The sequence below is a fragment of the Necator americanus genome, chromosome IV, assembly GCF_031761385.1.
Source record: "Necator americanus strain Aroian chromosome IV, whole genome shotgun sequence".
NCBI lineage: Eukaryota > Metazoa > Nematoda > Chromadorea > Rhabditida > Ancylostomatidae > Necator > Necator americanus.
The window spans coordinates 14,030,576-14,049,137 of record NC_087374.1 but is presented as its reverse complement, the minus strand read 5'-3'; the positions used below and the strand labels follow the sequence as shown (position 1 = coordinate 14,049,137).

General features: G+C 41.5%; 1 protein-coding gene across 1 annotated transcript; it reads right to left on the bottom strand.

Moving 5' to 3' along the window:
* Positions 1–169: 169 nt before the first annotated feature.
* RB195_001219 (uncharacterized protein) lies at positions 170–11,532 on the bottom strand (the record flags this gene model as incomplete). Its single annotated transcript, XM_064197897.1, has 26 exons — positions 170–273; positions 796–904; positions 967–1,055; positions 1,126–1,207; positions 1,260–1,400; positions 1,486–1,605; positions 1,659–1,825; positions 2,657–2,792; positions 2,853–2,933; positions 3,055–3,229; positions 3,284–3,388; positions 3,443–3,562; positions 3,991–4,167; positions 4,235–4,450; positions 4,557–4,686; positions 5,018–5,099; positions 5,159–5,238; positions 5,301–5,416; positions 7,006–7,101; positions 7,173–7,258; positions 7,335–7,444; positions 7,501–7,555; positions 7,612–7,797; positions 9,496–9,639; positions 9,748–9,899; positions 11,325–11,532. The coding sequence occupies 26 exons, from the start codon at positions 11,530–11,532 to the stop codon at positions 170–172; spliced, it is 3,267 nt and encodes a 1,088-aa protein (XP_064053778.1).
* Between the last annotated feature and the right edge of the window lie 7,030 nt (positions 11,533–18,562).

Below are 18,562 nucleotides of genomic sequence, written 5' to 3'. Positions count from 1 at the left end.
ACATGATATATGACAAGGAGATTAGCAACGGAGAGCGGTGGTATTAGATCACTGTAGCACACACCAGGACGAAGTCATGTAGAGCGTGAACGGTAGGAGTCAATTGTGGTCAAATAAGGAAGAAAGACAGAGAACAATATGACAGAGAGGAAACAGAACAAATAAAAAACTATGAATGAGTAGTTATGACTTCTTTTCCAGTTCCTCGCACAAACATCACCCTGTTGATTTTATCCGATAAAACTTCAAGATAGTGGATGTAGTCATCAAGCCCTGAAGAAACCAGCAGTATATATGTGAGGAGACATTTATGGAACTAGCGAGCATCCTGTCACGAACGCAACCGGTTGCGAAAGTGCACCGTAACTCAACTGACCCAACCGGATGTATAAATTGTACGAAAATACTCTCTTAGGTATCAGGTTCGCAATATCGGATGAACTTATTTTTAACTAAAGTGACTAACACTATATAAAAGGTCACATTATCTAAAAGGTTACGCCAGCACCTGTAAAAACTGCAAAAGTTTCATTTTGAAACGCCTTTAAACATGCTCGCAGTAACTTAGAATTCAAGGAAAATAGTAAGTGATAATTATGGTACAACTCATGAACATCGAGGAGCATTTACTAACTAAAAAGCACTCCGCTCTCAACTACCCAGTGGCACTTGAACTTCACTTGAAATTAACGACCTTTTAAAAAACTCAGAACCTCTGCTCAAAATACATAAACAGTAGTAGAAATTGATACAGAATTGTTGTACACAAAATTTGAGAAGAAAATACCAACACACCTTCTTTCCCTCTAGGAGGTTTGGGCAAATTCAGTAGAACTAGCTGACTGTTCAAAGAATGTTCAATAATAAGTTCATTGAGTCGAACAGCGGTGTGCATTTTGTGCACCTATAACGAAAATATTCTCAAATGCTTCAGAAACTTAATATTCAGGAAAAAAGTGTACGTGCCTTTGTTCGGTCCAGTGCACGCAACTTCTCTTTCATTGTCATTTCTTTCTTGTGATCGTCAGATACGGATTCCTCATCAGGATTTTTCTCTGTGATTCATTAGCCTATGGATCAGTTACCAAACTGTATGGTTATGAAAACTCAAAGAAACCCTAATACCTCCGTTCTCCTCCTTGGTTTCACCTTTGCTGTCATCAGATTTTCTTGTAGATTTCTCACGTTGCTCAGCAGTTACAAGAGGCTGTTAGTAGTTATTTAGGCTCAACTCGAAAAATTATGAAGTCCTGGGTTACCGAAACTCCTCGAGCCAGTGATAAAGCATTGCCTCCAGTTCTGGCCTCCTGCATTTGTTTAAGCACCATCGTTCGTTCCTCCATAAGAAGAGTGCGTTCAAAGGCATTTTTCGAAATCTCTGGATCTGCGAGTTCGACTATCTAAAACAAAAACATGTATCGAAAGAAGAGCAAGAAAAATGCAAGTTCTCGTCTATAAAGGGACAAATACACTAATCACACTTACCAAAATTTTGGCGTCAATACGTAATTGGTACACATACTGCTGGAGCTCGGATTGCATCTTCAGATTGTTATCGTTTTCTTGTGCTATAGCGATGATACGTAACTTGCAGCCTCGCCATACCTTTGATATGGATTAGGTGAAACGCCTTACACATTCAGCCAAGCGAAAAATACCTTATGTTGTTTCAGCAGATATGCCATAAGAAGACATAATCCTCCATCTTGTACAATCCAGTATACGTCGATGAATCCAGTCAGTTTGAAAACACTCGAGGGGAAATCAATTATTCCTTTAGCTACCAACAGGCACATGTCCATAGCGCAAGCTGCATGTAGCTTATCTAAAGAAAATAGATTTTTTCCAGCAGAAAAAAGTGTCAAACTAAATGGGCCTGGACGAATTAAGATATATCCATGAGCGACTATGATTGAAGGCAGCGTACCATGAGATTGGCGATACTGAGATCTCCTAACGAATGGAGAGGGGTGGAAGTGCAATTTAGGAGTGTGAAAGTGATCACACTCGAGATCAATTCTCACGATATGAACGAGCAAATCTATCATACTCTTACGTCCAACTAATATAACTCAAACAAGCAGGAGAAGCTGATCCACTCGCCGAATCGCGGATGTGTTGACCTGAGCTTGTTTTACTAAACGTAATACGTTGTATGCTTGGGGAGAAGTCACACAGAGCTACTGCGCGCCTTGCTTTTGAATTACTAGGAAAAATTGGGCGTGATCGCGACTGTGAACCACAACTATGGGCGGGTGTAGAGAGGGTCGTAGTTAATGTTGTTATTATCTGCAGAGAAATCCCAATATCGTCAAACTCGCGAGCAAAGGCTTCAAAGAGCTTCAAAACTAGAGGAGGTCAGCTTTACTATGTGAATTCACTATCCATGGGCGAAGCCGAGTTTGCTTGCTGTTTTATAACAGCTTAGTCTTGGTGAATTTTGTAATATACCGGATATATCACACCTATCGACCATACTTCTACGTTCAACACATTATTTTGGTCACATTACTTATACAGCACTACATATCCTCTTACGTTGACACTTATTCGGACAGAAATGACAAAATGACTAGGTATTTTTGGCTTCACTACTTCGGTTTTGTGAACTAATCGTAAATCTACATCGTTAGAATTTTTTTCATCGATAACAAACCGGTGAAGGTGTTGTATTCGGAGTCACTGCTCTCGGATGATCCTCTTTCATGCACAGGCCACGATATGAGCATGGTATTCGGTTTCAAACCACCCAAACCAACTGACTGGATGAGTGTCGACATGGAACCAGTAATCTGCACAAATAGAGACAGTGGCGGCTGCTGTGCTGTAAATGAAAATGAGCTACTCCTTACCTGGTCTTCGTCATGAACAAGTGTTTTCGCAAAACCACGCAGGCGCACCTGATTCATGTCAAAGTCCATTCGCGATTTGATCTGGAACAAATAGCACTTAGAAATTGCAGTAAAAATCGTTCAGCCTAACAAAAAAGCAGGGAATAACAATAGACAGAGTTGGGACAGAAAATATTGAAACAAATATGAAAATGAAATAAACCTGCTCCGCCCTCTTCCTGTCATCAGGACTTGTGACACTTCCTCTAATGAATGCCGTAACTATAGTTAACCCTTTCCCAGCCTTGAGCTGCGACGCCAGATTCAAAAGATTTAAATATCGCACGTCGACAAGTTCTTTTGACCATGGGATTGACAGGATCAGCAACAGTTGTGGGCTGAAATAGAAGAAAACAATGTTGAGAAAGCTAAAATGAAGTGACGTAACAAACCGCCAATTTTTCGGATGAGGATCCTTATCTTCGATTTTCATGAGCGAGTATTGAGCAGTGGTCAGAGCCAATCCTCGGATTCCATCGCCCCACTCCTTCTTCGCGCTAGAACCTCGCTGCTTCAAGTAACATGGAAAGTGAATGAAATGGAGAACTTACCCTTTCCATTCCACATATTTGTAAATGAGAACACACAGGAAAATAGAAACAAGAGCGTAATCCCAGTGAGTTGAGAACATGATGAAGAAGCACAAAACAGCGCCAAGCAGAGATAAGGACCTGTGAAAAAAATACACCCAAAAAATTTTTGGTTGTTGCGTTGCATCTCTAACAAGCTAAGAAATATCAGATAAGAATGTGTCAGCTAAAAAAAACAGAAACTAGCATTATGCATATTAGTCACTTTCCTGGCGCCTAATTGTCTTGTTTCCTAAATTTTGCAATGGATTTTAAATGGTTTTTTTTAAACAATACTTCTGGAATTTTAGAATGCGAGCAGATGAAATTGGAAGAAATTTCAAGTTAAATCAAAGTTGAGTGGAGTAGGAGGTTAAGATGGTCATTATAGTGACACTCATGGTCACTCTAGCAACTAACGATTTCAATAGAAGTATTTCAATAGAAATTACTTCAAATTATGTTATCTGCAGACCGCATACGCGATTCGTTTTGTAAAAAAAACACACACACAAATTTGTGAAACCAACCAGTGATAGTACTTGAAACGAGGCCGCCAGTTTGGTGCTCCGAGGAGGGAATGCAGTGTACAAATTATGTTAACGAATGCATAACACATCAAGAAGAAGAAGTCGACTACAGCAGCAATACTATCCATAGCGCCCATAAGAATGGCCAATTCGGCAATAACTGTTGTAATGATCAACCTTAACAATAAATACTACGTACCAAACACTTAAGTTGGAGCTTTTGACCAAAACACTATGCACGTACCCAAGGAAAGGTTCATTGTTCTTTGTGACTTTCTTGAAGGGTCTGAGAATTGGAATTACGTCATCCTTAGCAATGCTCTGAAGTAGACGAGGAGCTGAGCAGAGGCATTGCAACGCAGCTCCGAAAGTTGAAAGGAACGAGCCAACGAGTAGTACCCAAGGACTGGGCCAAGAGAGTGCAGCAACTACCATGGAACCCCCCAAAGACTGACCGTTCCTAAATTTAACAGAACTGTTACCAAATGTTTCACAAAAATATCTTAAAGTAGCAGAACATGCCGTATAGTCATGCTTAGAAGTCAACATAGGGAAAAACAACTCACTTATCACGTAAAACACTACCGTCAATTGTAGCTCCAAACACAAAAGCCAAAGAAAAATAGATGAACGATGTGGTCAGGGTGGCAGCAATTGTGCCTTTGGGTATAGATGACTGTGGGTTCTTCAGATCGCCTAAAATCCTATTTTCGATATCTTGGAAAATTAGAAGTATGCGTCGTGTAAAAAAGGGAACATGTAAAGTGCTCTAGACTGCTTTCTTGAGACACATGTCTATGTTGTTAATTTCGACCTCCGTTCTAGGGATAAAAACGTGTGGCTACAATGTGCAGTTTTGTCATCCATGACACATAGAAACCAGCAAAATATATAAATATATATATAACCCAGTCTCTGCATTAAATTTAGATGTTCTTTTCATGTGCATCAAAGAAAATATCAATATGTGAGAATGACAATAATTCGCGAGATTGATTAAAAAGGGTAACGAAACGTAAAGACGAACCACTCATGTTGGCACCGGTGAAAATACCAGTGACAGCGGGGAAGTAAATCGCCAGAAGGACCCAGAACGATGTTTTCACATCCTAGAAATCAATGAGTGCAGGGATCAATGAAGTTCCCAACGAACAAACACGGCAAGTACCTGGAACACATCGCGTTTGAGGTTTGCCTTGTCGGAGATGGTAGTGAAGAACTGTCCAACGTATTGTGACCCGATGTTGTCTGAAATACTGAAGAATAAAAACTAAAATATTAGAAAAACAACAGAGATTACAAAAACTAGCCAACAAGGGCGTTGCTCTTGAATCCAGGAAAACCGTTAATGCAAGAAATGGGCACCGCAAGAACGTCAGACGAGCAGTTTCCGCCCGGGCAAAGGTTTTCCATGAGGAAAGGGTTACTGAAAAATTGTACTTTTGAAAACAAGACTTCCATGCAAAAAAAGCCCACACATCAAAATTACGCTACGGTCTGCCAGTGGGAAAATACCAGTTTGCCACTAAAACTCAAGCGCAAAAGTGTCCTATGTGCATCGCTTACACCGGAACAATGTACTACTTCTCATAGGCGACTGCAATTCAACGTCGTAAGACTAGTTTCTTCTTTACAAATTTATCAAAGGCACTGTATAATGCACACAATCTCGAATATTTTCCTCAATAACAAATATACCAAAGAACGAAACGCTTTTTTATTTTTTATGATTCTTTGCTAACGTTTATTGCAGTCTAAGGTGTTCGAAGAACTATTCCGTTCCAGGAGCAGCTATAGGTTCAGTTTTCAGATTTAAATTTATACTGCAGCAGGACCGCACTTAAAAGGGTTCCTAGACCACACGGAAGTGCTGAACGGAAAACCAGCCCATATCATAACAATGGGAGCACATGCTCGTTTTCGTATAGAAGTTACCAAAAGTATTGAGCCGTCGTGAAGTGTTACGCCTAGAGAGGAGGCGACATCGACTACTACATCGCTTTTTGAAACCGTCTATCGACAGGACGATATTCGATTAAGCGATGATGTGCAGTTAAAAAAGAAGGATTTTGATATGATTACGTGTTTATAAACGGGCAGAATTGCACAAAAAAAAGAACAAAAAAAAACTATTTCAATAAGAGACAAGAAAAAGTAGCTCCGAAGAACCTATTGATGCAAAGTTTCATCGATTATCGTGTCATCAATCGAGGGCTATTGAGAGGCCTCCGCTAACACATAAAGCTGACATAACACTACCATCGGCGATCGTAATTCACTGCACTACCGTTGCGCGACAACTGCAACTTACACGTTCACTCTATCTGACACTACAGTCGGGTCAAAAGGACATGAAGCACAGTTCAGTTGCGTAAGCTGCTACGCTCGAAGTGGTGCGATGAAGATAGCGGTTGGAATTGACGTGGGACCATCGCAATCTGCAGCAATAAGTGGTGCTAGCAAGGGTCCCTCCCACAGCTCCGCTTCGTGCGCGACCGCTTACACAAGCACCGTGCTTTACTTCCTTTTGACCCGACTATACCTCACCTCAACACTCATTAATGATCAAAGAACTCGTGTGGATGAATTTGGTCTTAGACAAGTTATGCTGTATGTTTCATTAATTCGTATCACAAACGAACTTCTTAAAGTTGGTCACGTTTTATTGAGAAATACCCTGTCGTATGAGTTTACTAGTGCTATCTCCGTACGTTACATTCACATGCCATCTCACCGTGTACGTGTCCTTGCGCACGTGATCCAAATGCCACAAGCATTTTCTAGCCCTGTCAATGGTTTCGAGAGATGCGACTGGTATTTAACTTGATCTGATCGACGCTACCAAAAAAAATCATACTCGAAAATCTTTGGAGCATGTATGCTGTTCAACAATATGCTGCCTTCAGTTCATTAGCAACTTCTCTCCAAAAAATGTCCTAACGAGTGCAAAACATCAGCTACTCCAAACATAAGATGTCTTGGGAGCGGAGTTCGTGCATTACAAGGGTAAGGTACCTCGCATTGCAGTAATCGCACATGTCGAAAATAGATCCGTTGTCCTTTGGAATGACGAATTTCGATTGCAGGAGGTGATCTCCATACATACATACCCTAAAATCACAAGTTTTGCGATGGCAGAAGAACAGTGGCAATGAATTTCCTTCTTCAAGCAAAGATCTAACCTTTGTCCCGCATCAGGATTCAAAGTTTTTTCTATGCCACCTGCATAACATGCAAGAATAGAGAGTATCACACAAACAAGAGATACCTGGAAAACTTAATTTAATGTTTGCTATTTTTCCCAGGAAAACTTTGATGGAAAAAAAACTATTTAGCTGACGCACCGGTGCAAGCATTTGTACAAACTTTACTCCCATAGCGACGATGAGAAACTCAAGTAGAAGCAGCAGAGTGGAATAGAAACGGAGATTATTTGTCATCATGCCGAATGTGTCTGCAAGAAAAACATAGAATTCTTGCATCAGTCAGTATAAAGCGATGCAGGCTAACCTGTATGAGAATGTACTTCTGGTCCACCGATAGTTAAACTAGGAAAGATATAAAGCTGGAATTTCAAGTATCATGCGATTTTTTTCCGTGAATTTGTAGTGGTTTCCTTACCAATAAGATTTCCACACCACCAACGAGATACATCGATGTAGCAACAGTATTTGCAAGATAAAACAACAATCCGACTGCTGAACCAAACTCAGGTCCAAGATTTCTCGATATCATGAAGTAAGCACCACCACTTTCAACAACACCGTTCGTCGCAACCGCAGAAATCGAGATACATGTGAGGAATGTCTGAACTATAAAAGTCAATGAAACCAATTGGACCGCAGTGCATCATAGTAGACCAGAAAACTCGTCTCGCAAGATGATCCTTCGGCAGCGCAGAATTTCTGTTATAAAATGAAACAAAATTCTTCTTAGAAAACACTTCCATACTCAAGTAACCTAGATTGAAATGCCAAGAAGCGTTTTCTTAACGGAGCTGCCTGAATACGATTCACTTAACATCAGCAATAGTAGCTCATGTTCCTCGAAAAGAGATCGTTCCCATAAACTCAAAGAAGACCTTCTAAAAAATCTAAGATCTTTGAAAAAAGAACTAATGATAGATAATCTAGATTTAGTGTCTTTTTGCGCTACTAAATACAACGAGCAAGGCACGTATTCTCGCAATGTTAATAGCAGCTCAATGGTTAACAACACATTGTATTTTAACAATTTATTGTAATTGATGACAGCGTTAGTTTTTTTTTTCTCTGAAATAGCAAACAGAGAGACTTAAGTGCAAATATACCAATGAAAACGAGATGCATCAATTAGAAATTTGCAAATGGGATGAATGAAGGGAATCAAATTGCTCGGCTTATTTCAGACGCAGTTCTTCACTCCCATAATCCTGATGAAATGACGGTTGAGTACAGTCGGGTCAAAATTAGCTGAAGCCTGGTATAATTTCGTATGTGGCTGCGCATGCAGTGAGATTCTCAATCGCTTCAGCCGGATTTACTCACTTCTGCAGTCTAATTGGAGTTAGCGAAGCTCCCACCTCTAGTGGAACCGCATGCGCAACTTAATAAACAGCCATCGCCCTAAACTCTTCACATCTCTAGGAATGATGAAACCCACTTCCCATCCCTTCAAGAATCGAGTGGTTGTAAGTCATTGGGTAAAGCGATCAGTCATGCAACTTTTCATCCATCCAATTTGCGAATATATAGGGGATGTTTTACATTTTACTATTCTACTTCCAAACCATCTCTCGAGTACTACTGGAGAGAATCCAAAACCAAAAATTTCCCTGAACACTGCCTTTAATTGCCACTAAGGATGTGACGCTCTAACAAACAAAAATTATTCCCTAAATAGTCAACCGACTGTGTTCAACCCAGTGTGTGACGCAACTGAAGCAGCGAATATTCTTTTTCTGCATAGCACGAAATTCGCCTTACCTATCTTGTCGGTTTAAAAGCGCAGCAGGCATGACTCAATTGTACACATTCGGTTTATTTTTGCAACGAAGTTTCAAACAAATAGAACGACAGAAAGTTGGACTTCAAGGCATCATTCCACGAATCTGAGGTGGTGCAGATTTCAGGTGGAGTATTCGTATACAGGATAGGAGACTACGGAGAGGAGGGTGATTCCGTATATTTCTTCCTAATTGCCGTAAAAGACGGCCCGAAAGATACGGCTTCGAATGTTCCGGCGAGCTATTTTCTACAACGAGTCCGACTAGAGCGCGCCAGCCGTGTGCACACGCCACATCTTCAGGGCCGTTTTTTTACGGTAATTAGCAAGAAATGGACGGGATCACCCACCTCTCCATAATCTACGATCCCGTATACGAATACTCCACTTCAAATCCGTACCACCTCAGATTCGTGGGGTGATGCCTTTAAGTGACCATATAACACAACTGTTGACCCATTCGAAGATTCCAAGACATAATAAACACTTTGACTGTTGTCAATGAATATGGAAACTACTCACACAAAGACAACACAGGAACAGAAGAAGGAACGTTTGACCAAGACCGGCAATTCCGACGACCCAGAACAATCGAATAAACATAGTCACACCAAGGATGTGTTGAATTGTAGGCAGGTATACACCAAGCATCACGCCAAGATCAGCCTAAATCTTGCACATGAATCTTAGAACAACAGAACTCCGTACTGTAAGGTACAACTGAAGGTACTGAAAGTGTCGAAGTATAAAAGATTACAGTGAAGAAAATGAAACCTTTTTCTTCTGGTTTTCACTCTGCATCCGCTCAAGGGGACCAGGAGTGGTATGGGCCTTGAGATAGCTGGAGAAAAAAGGCATCGAGGGCTCCTCGAAAAGAGCCAAGTTGTGGTTTCCGGCATCCTTTCCGCCCCAAGAGAAAAGCTCCCCTGGAATTGTGACGCATAAACAGTACGATCTCACGTTGTGCAAAGAAGCAAAAATTGGTAACTATTGGGCAGCATCAGGTTGGCTAGTCTTGGACGCTGTTAATGAGAAACTGTCAGCAAGGATTGGCTATAAGAAATTACAGAACCAGCAGTCCCAAATGTAGACTAAAATCTCACTTTTACTGTAGATCTTTATGTATTCATAAAGATTATTATCATATATTCATTCATTCATATTCATGTATTCATAAATGTAATAAGTAGTGTTAACAAGAATATGAAGCCGTCCCGTATGTAGAGAGCCATGATTTTGTTCAGTTGATTTGGAGTACATATACTGCTAGAGCTCATATTTCGAACACTATCCACTGGAATTATTTGATTTCATACTGAAAAATAACGCCGTTCCGCGAACGAAAGCATCAGCGTTAAATTGTCATTGTCTATGCAGCGTTAAAGACGATGGTAGAGCTCCTACAGATCAAGTTTCAACCTTAACTTCGTAATACCCACAAAAAAATCGTGTATTTGAGTGGATGCTGGGTGTTCACAAACAATAAGCAATTTATTAACTTATTTCACACTCAGGGAAGAGCAAAAACTTTTCTCTGATTGAAATCTAACACATAGGTTTGTTCTGCGAGAAACATCAACCAATATCTCATGAGACAGTTCGTGAGTAACAGAAAAAGAGAAAAACTCTGCTTTGGAGGCAGTTCATACTGTCATTCCACCCGCTGAACATTGGGAGATGTTTGCACCTCTTTCTGCGCAAGGCTTTCTTGCGACTTTTTGCGAGCGTGCGCAGCAAATCAGACTCGTCAAGATAGTTCGTTGCGTATGACCTCTTGCATTGCGACGCTACATGAGAAGAACCATGGAAGCAGCTTAGGAAGTTGTTTACTTTTATTTTACCATTAAACTGTTATCCTGAAATTGACGATGTAGGGGAATTTGAGGGACAATATGGTGTTGAGGTCTTAGCTTACGAGTGTGCGAGTGGATACACATTCCCCCTATTCGTTCAGATAAACAGCATGGGAAGCGGTCCTGGCACCTACGAGGTCCCTCTACCCCTGCCTCGTCCTCGAGCGAGCAGTCGACAATCAATGAGGACTCCTCAGCAGCGTATTCAAGTAAAACCAATGAATATGCTACTGAGAGAAGCGGAGCGTGTACAGAGATGACGCGTTCTAACGCAATTCGTAGAAACCAAAGAGCAACCAAATTAAGAAAAACATTATTATAGCTCTACATTTTCCACTAGAGATCCCAACATCGTCAAATTGGTAATGTGTTGTAACATCTTTTATAGCAGTTTCGGTTTAAGAAATGGTACGAAAAAAGTGATTAAAAAGTCTTAAAAACGAGTTCGTAGTGGCTACTTTGCTATCATGTTGATATAATATGATAGATTGAACATACGATGGCTACTTTGCCGAGAAAGTGCGGATTCGTTATTTGACAGCGGATGTGACTCAACGTTGAGAGTGAATCTAGATCCATCTGTACGATTAGAACTTGCAGGATTTGCGGCTGTGGACGGTTGACAGTCATGTTCGTTAAGGAGCTCGTTATCTTCGCTTTCACTCAGTGTCGGTCCATTTCGCCGTTTATCAGCGCTGTTGAGCATTAGTCCGAGTTAATAAGTTGTAGTGTTCTAAACACCCTCCATGATACGAACATATCTTGGTCCGGTATCGTCATTCAACTCAGAAAAAAGGTTCAACATAATAAAGCACGGAAACGAAAACAAGTCGGTAAAAAACAAAAGAATTTCAAAAATGGACAAGACAGGAATGCTCCGAAATGTCACATGAGCTTAAGATACTGCACAAACGTAAAAAGTGCTTCCGTTAGTGGGGCTGCGGCTGGGTTCGAAATGTCAAGAATTTACAGTAGAAATGAAAAATTAGGGCTATGGTTGCCCGGGAAACCTCTTCAGCAGTAGAAAAACTGAGCACTGAAAGCAACCAAATGCTTCGGTGGATGAATCGGCATAGCATCTGAAGCTGTAGCAAATTTTTCGTTTCGAATGGAAAGAGGAACATAAACACAAAGAGTAAGTCGTGAACAGTAAAAAAAAATTGTTTTTGATGGTGGGAAATAATATCGCTTGCATGACGGAAGCGCTGAAGTGAAAACTAATCGATGCTGCCTTGTGGCAAGTTAGAGGACAACTGTGGAAGACAACCACCTGCACAAAGAGCAACCAACAAACGGATGGCGATAAGGAGACGAACATACTTATTAAAGACAGCGCCACTGCAAAGGAACTTTGATGCCTCACTCATTCACTTGCGACAAGTAGATAAGGATAGGTAAAAAAGATATTTACTGGCCCAGAATGAGAGCTTACAGCCGCGTGAAGTGCTTCAAAAGGTGGCAACAAAGGATGGCGCGGGTCGAGAGCGACGTTTTCGTGCAGCTGCGTACAAAACAGTAACCTGATACACCTGACCACAATTTCCTGCTTCCAGAAATGTGTGCGACTCTACACCTACGTAAGTGTAATCGGGTCGGAAATTTTAATGGAACAATCACATAACCGAACGTTAAAGTTGCTCGTGTTTATATCTTTGGAAAATGACCTCATACTGAACGCCACTTAATCGACTGATCCCACAAATAAATGTCGTTTTTTTTGCTTGACTTCACACTGTATGATAATGTATATATAGTTCAGCCAAAAAATGTTGATGACGTAGCGTCAAAATAACTTCGCCTATGCTGTTGTGTATTATGGCGCAGGCGGTTGCGTCCAAAGCAACGCGGCTTCCAACCGCTCGCAGGCGACTGCGCATGCGTAGTCAGGTCAAAACGAAATGGATATCGGTGCAATTGTATAAGCGGATGCGCTCGAAGCAGTGCGGGGGAGGTAGCGGTTGGAATCGAGGTGGGATCATCGCGAACTGCAGCGAGAAATGGTGCTAGCAGGGTTCTCCCGCTGACAATAACCGCTACGCTGCACCGCACCGCATCAAGCGCAGCCGCCTACGTAACTGCATTGAGCTTCATGCCATGTTGATGCAACTATACTGCCGTCATCAATGTTATATGATAAAGTGTAGGAAAGTAGTAACGCACAGTGATCGATGCGGCATTTGTGCTGCTCGCACCAACTGGCTTGCGAGAGGCGATCCTGCACACCTTCTGCCGCGCACCTGCTCCTGCTCATTTTGTGAGCCCATGCAACATCGAGCGCCGAATCGAGGCAAGTCAAACTCGCTGTATGGGCTCGGTGTTTGTGTTTTTCCGCGCCGCGTTGTGCCCTAAGGACAACTATGAAAACGATCAATGACATTTTCTATAATCCTTGTTGGCAAATGCACTGAGACTGCACAGAAGTTGCGGCTTTTACGGCGCCATGCGCCGTTGTAATATTTGGAACAAACCCTTCAAAAACACTTTTAAAATAAGAATTTTTTTAAGCAAAAACCGAAGTACACCCCAGAAAACGTATGGTATAGTTGAGTCAAAACGACGTAAAAGCTCACCCTGAGCGCTTATGACGTTTCCGGATACAACAGACGCTAATCATGCACAACTAAACCGAAAATGGGTTAAAAATTAAATAACTACAAATTAAGATCTTGGAGCCGTTCAAGAAGAGAAAAAAAAGGCCTGAAGAGGACTACGTACGCCCATTTAGACAGTATCGCACGAAAAACATAGTGAATGGCCCATAAAAGCCAAAAAGGAAAGAGATCCGGGGATTTCCGTATACTATAAAGGAAGCTGTGTACGTTTTCATCGAGGAGACGTCGCGTCTTCGGGTCACAGTAGGGTCACATTACCTGAAGCTCAGTGCAGTTGCGTGAGCGGATGCGACAGAAGCGGCGCGGTGAAGCGTGCGGTTGGATTCGATGCCGATGCTGTTTGATTGAATTGTCCCATCTCAATAGTTCCACCGCACCGTTTCGAGCCCCAGCCGCTTACGCGACTGCACCGAACATCTGCTTGTTTCGGAGCGATCATATCATGCGCTTTACGCCCACTGTGTGTATAATCGGGTGAAAACGACATAAATCACGAGTGTAGTTGAGGTGCATTTGGGTACGCGCTCGAAACGGCGTGGTGGAGGCAGCAGCTGGAATCGAGTTGTGACCATCGCAAACTGCAGCGATGGGTGGTGCCAGCAAGGGCTTCACTGCATAAACCTACGCTCCACCTAAGCGCCTCGAGAGGAGCCGCGTACGCAATTGCGTACGCGGCCCCTCTCGAGGCGCTGCATGTCGTTTTGACCGTACTATATCTGGTTGCGTCTTCAGCTTATAGAGTCCGGTCAGAAATTCGCTATATATGTATACTGTATTATTTTGGTGCTTAAGGGGTTACAGTTGACGTAGGGCCCTCGTGCAGATAGAACCCACATTCGGGCTTGAACACCCGCGGAACATCGCAAAAGAGGTGGGCAGAAATGTGTGCAGACATACTTTTGCGTTGCTTCACTTGGAGACTCGCATTGCCGCTTCCCTTATTGTTCACTGATAGATAAATAAATAGACAAATATTCTTATGTAACATGAGAATAACAAGTACTTCTAGCAATGCCTGCAGCTCGCCTTGTCAATCTAAACAAGAACATTTCTCCTACTGTTTTCGAGCGTCGATGCATTTCTGGTAAGGAAAAGTGCAAATAAGCAAAATGTATACTCGGTAATAGAATTCGGTTACTGTGGATTCTTCGAGAAGAACATGTGAGCCAGTATGAGTGGACCAGTGTTCCAATGTTCCCCATAGTTGGTGACATTATATCTTTTTTTTACAACAATGATAACATCTTCATGTACTTTTAATACATATCATGCAATGATATGTATAATGCACTAATGCATAAAGGATATAGGATGAGGTGTCTGGCGTGAGTCAATCCGCTCTGGATGCGCCACCACGTTCACTTCAGTTCGGAATCTTTTGAGGTTTACGAACGTGTATCTGGCCTCTACAATGACTTGCGGGGGCTAGCCGATGTGTCAAATCAGTGTTTTTATCCTCCCAGACGTGTCTGACAATTTATCGACACCGGGGGATAAAAGGCTTGGTGAGCACTAGGGTGGTCGTATAGACAGCAGAGCCTCTCACCCACTGCGCTACAACCGCCCGATACCGTACTTACATACAGATATTTGCATATCCAACAAATAAATGAGGAGCACCCGTGTCGCAAACACAGTGAAAAAATCTAAAGTAGGTGTATTAAAAAATGTTTTAAAAAATTGATGGTGAATTTAAAAAAATCCAAAATATGTGTGCGGAAAAAAATTGATGCCGACTGCACGTCTATGGCCAAGAATGGGTGTGAAGAAGTAGTTACAGTTTATTTTCTTAAGCAAGTCAGAATAAAAACTATGCTTAGTGATTATTTCTCTTCTGTGACAGCATCATTAACTATACTATGGAGGTAGTTGTTAGCGAATTCTGATTCATTCACCCTAACACGATTAATTACATCCGGGATCGATAATATGCATGTAGAAATGTAGTTCGGATCGCACACGTTAGAATGTAAACGATTTTGGATTTTTAGTGCATATGCGCATATAACATGATCTACATGGTTTGATCGATGAACTGATATTTTCAATTAAAATAGCGTTTGATTATATCTCCAAGATCGAAAATAGGTTCAAAGGTGTAGTTTACAAATAGGAGAGTGATCACACTCAACCGCTCATAACTGTGGGGAAAAGTCGACATGAGAAACGGCTTTGTTATACTGAATCTACTACGAGGCACCTAACAACGTGATACGTCTCCTGCTCTCGCAGCACAAGTGGAACGTTGTCGGGTGCCTCAAAGGGGGTTTCTTTAGCTGGGATTAAATTCGTCAGTGTTCTTGGCATTTGATCTGTCTGGACGAGGGCGGTGGTGTAGTGCTGGATGACAGCACTTTTTTCTACAACATTTGGGTATTCCGCTATGGATTTGTTTTCCATCAGGGTCAGAGCATCCGTGGCAATTCAAAAGGAAAGTGAGTGAATGAGAGAATGACTCATTCAATCTTTAGCTTTAGTTTTACCGATAATTTTTTAATGGTGGAATTTTTTAAAAGGCCTTTTTAGTTCTCGAAAATTTTCCATCCCCAAAAATTGGTTAGTGTGACTTCTCAAGCAAATGAAATTTTCCGTCAGATTATCGCATCTATCAAAACAAGTGTGTCGTATCAAGTTGCAAGAATTTCCTCAAGTAGAAAACAAATACAGCAAAAATTGTGTGAGTTGTTTATGTAGAGTGAACGAGGAGAGCCGATGGCTGTGGATAGCTGTTTGAGCGTAGGAGGACCGGCATAGAGGCATGTTCCCAACAGAAGCTTCAAAAAACCAGGAATCAGAATTAAGTGGATATTTCGGAGAACGAGCAGCACTAATGGAAGCTGATGTCATAGGAGAAGAAGTCATCTTCCAAGCGGACCGTCTTAAGTGACCAATACCTACACTAAATCATGCAAAACCAAAGAAAAAAACAGTAATGTGGTAGTAACCTGACCGACCAAGGATGCATCGAAGTCATCACGAAAGTAGATAAATTCGTGTTTTGTTTTTGATCTCATTTCATTACGTTGTGCATGCCGTATTTATAGTCTGCCTCGAATGCGCCTAACCGGATGAGCGCCATACGTCTTCGAATGGAGCAGGGCAGAGGAAAGAGGGAATGTGTGCAAGGAAGAGGAAGAGGGTGCGCTGCAGCAAATGGAAGTGGAAATATGCACCAGAATTATATATGGTCAGGCATTACATTGTTTTCACTAATTCCAAAAAATCAGGGAAGAAGTTCATAACATGTGCGAGGAACTGGGAATGGTTGAAAGAAAGGATCAAGGTAATTGTAGAGCAGTGATGTGTCCTGACACTGATAATCTCTCGTAATTGTCATTTTTTCAGTTAGATGTCTGAAACGAAAGTTGGAAGTAACTCAGCTTTCGGCAGCAAACTACCTGCAACACTCTCTATGCTGGAAAACATGCACAAAAACAGGGCACTTATAACTTTCAGAAAAAAAACTGCATTTCCAAAAATGTTGTATTACAATTTCCTCTGTACATTCATCGACGTGTATGCTTCCGATCGGCTTCGGAGGAGTTAGTAGTAACTAAACTCAGCTTAGTCTAAACTAGGAAATTATCTTTTTTTTCCAATTTCTGTTCCGCGGTAATTAACGCTTTGGAAATTCTTACATTCAATGTTTCGGGGGACTAACACATTTCTTCTGCTCGTGATAAGAAGTTTTAGACAAAAAAGATGATTGAAAGAAGCAGTGTGCTGTTGATTACACTCTTTTCAACCACAATTACTTGTTCTGGGGATTGTTGAAGAAAAAATCAAGAGAAATTACATACTTGTTTCTGTGACTGATCTCTGAAACACGGATCTTATTGTTTTGGCCTTTCGATTTTTCCAAGGTGCCAGAAGTATACGGGATTGCCAAAATGGTAAGCAGTACCAACAACTCTTGAAAAAAAACCGTCTTGAAAAAAAGAGTAATTTTTTAAAAAAGGGACAATGTGCTGTCGATCACGGTGATGGAGTTGCTCAGCAGGGGTTCTCATTGAAACAGCAAGTGAGGTTGTGAGGAGGAATAGTTACCGAAAAACTGCAGCAGGTTGACATCTGCTTTCACATATTTTTTCTCCGAAAGAATGAAAGATGGCGTTTGGAAAACATCTCGTTTACCAGCCTTAAGCCATATGACCTTTATCTGGGGTTAGATATCAGTCGTAGGTAGCCTTAGACGTCACTAACAGTGTTAAGCAGAAACGTTAACAATTGGTACGAATTAAGACTGAAATTTGACGAATCTCGTTGATTCCACTTATAGTCACCACAATCGGGTCAAAACTATCTGCTTCAGGTTGCATACGCGTGGCTTAGCAGTAAGTAAGTGCCGTGGTGGGAGCCTCCTTCACATTCGCCGCTCGATTGGAGCCAGCGACGGTTACACCGCGAGTGCGGTAGCATACGCAAATGCACAATAACTCGAACCTTTCACGTTAAGCGTCGAATTTTGTTCAGCACAGCGAACGCGACGCTTACGCGACAGTGCATAGATTGACACAACCGACACCGTTGAACACCGTTCATAGGTTGGCCAACTAAAGCTTTAAAATACTCTATCAAAATTGGTGCTGGTTCCAACAAGAAACCCAGTTCTGTCTGTTTGCGTGCGATAATAAATGAATCCTACATAATACGCGGCATATCCATACAGCAACTATCTGTTGGAGGTACAACACATATGCCAGGGAAGAAGAAGAATATGAATCCTACATAGATATCTGTGTTCCGGATAGCATAACATTGACATTTTTTGCGTTTGTGAAATTAAGAGAGACGTAGCGTTTATTAAGATGAGTTGCTTTTCACCCATCTGAATATGAGCGGATACTTTCTAGAAATATTCCAACAATAGATGGATTCTGAGGCGGAGGCTGATGAGGCGTAAGCAGTAAAATGACACACGTGGGACTTTGCATTTACATGCTTTCAAATCTCATTTTATAGAGAATGGATGTGCTTAAGTAGATGTTTTGTAGAAATGAAAGCAATAAAACGCTATGTGCTTCAAGGACACTGGGAAAGAGCCCATTCTATTGATTTTCTCTTGGTCGCTGCCTTTTAAAATATTGGCTGAGTTGGAGCTTTAAAACGGCCTTATCCCTCCAC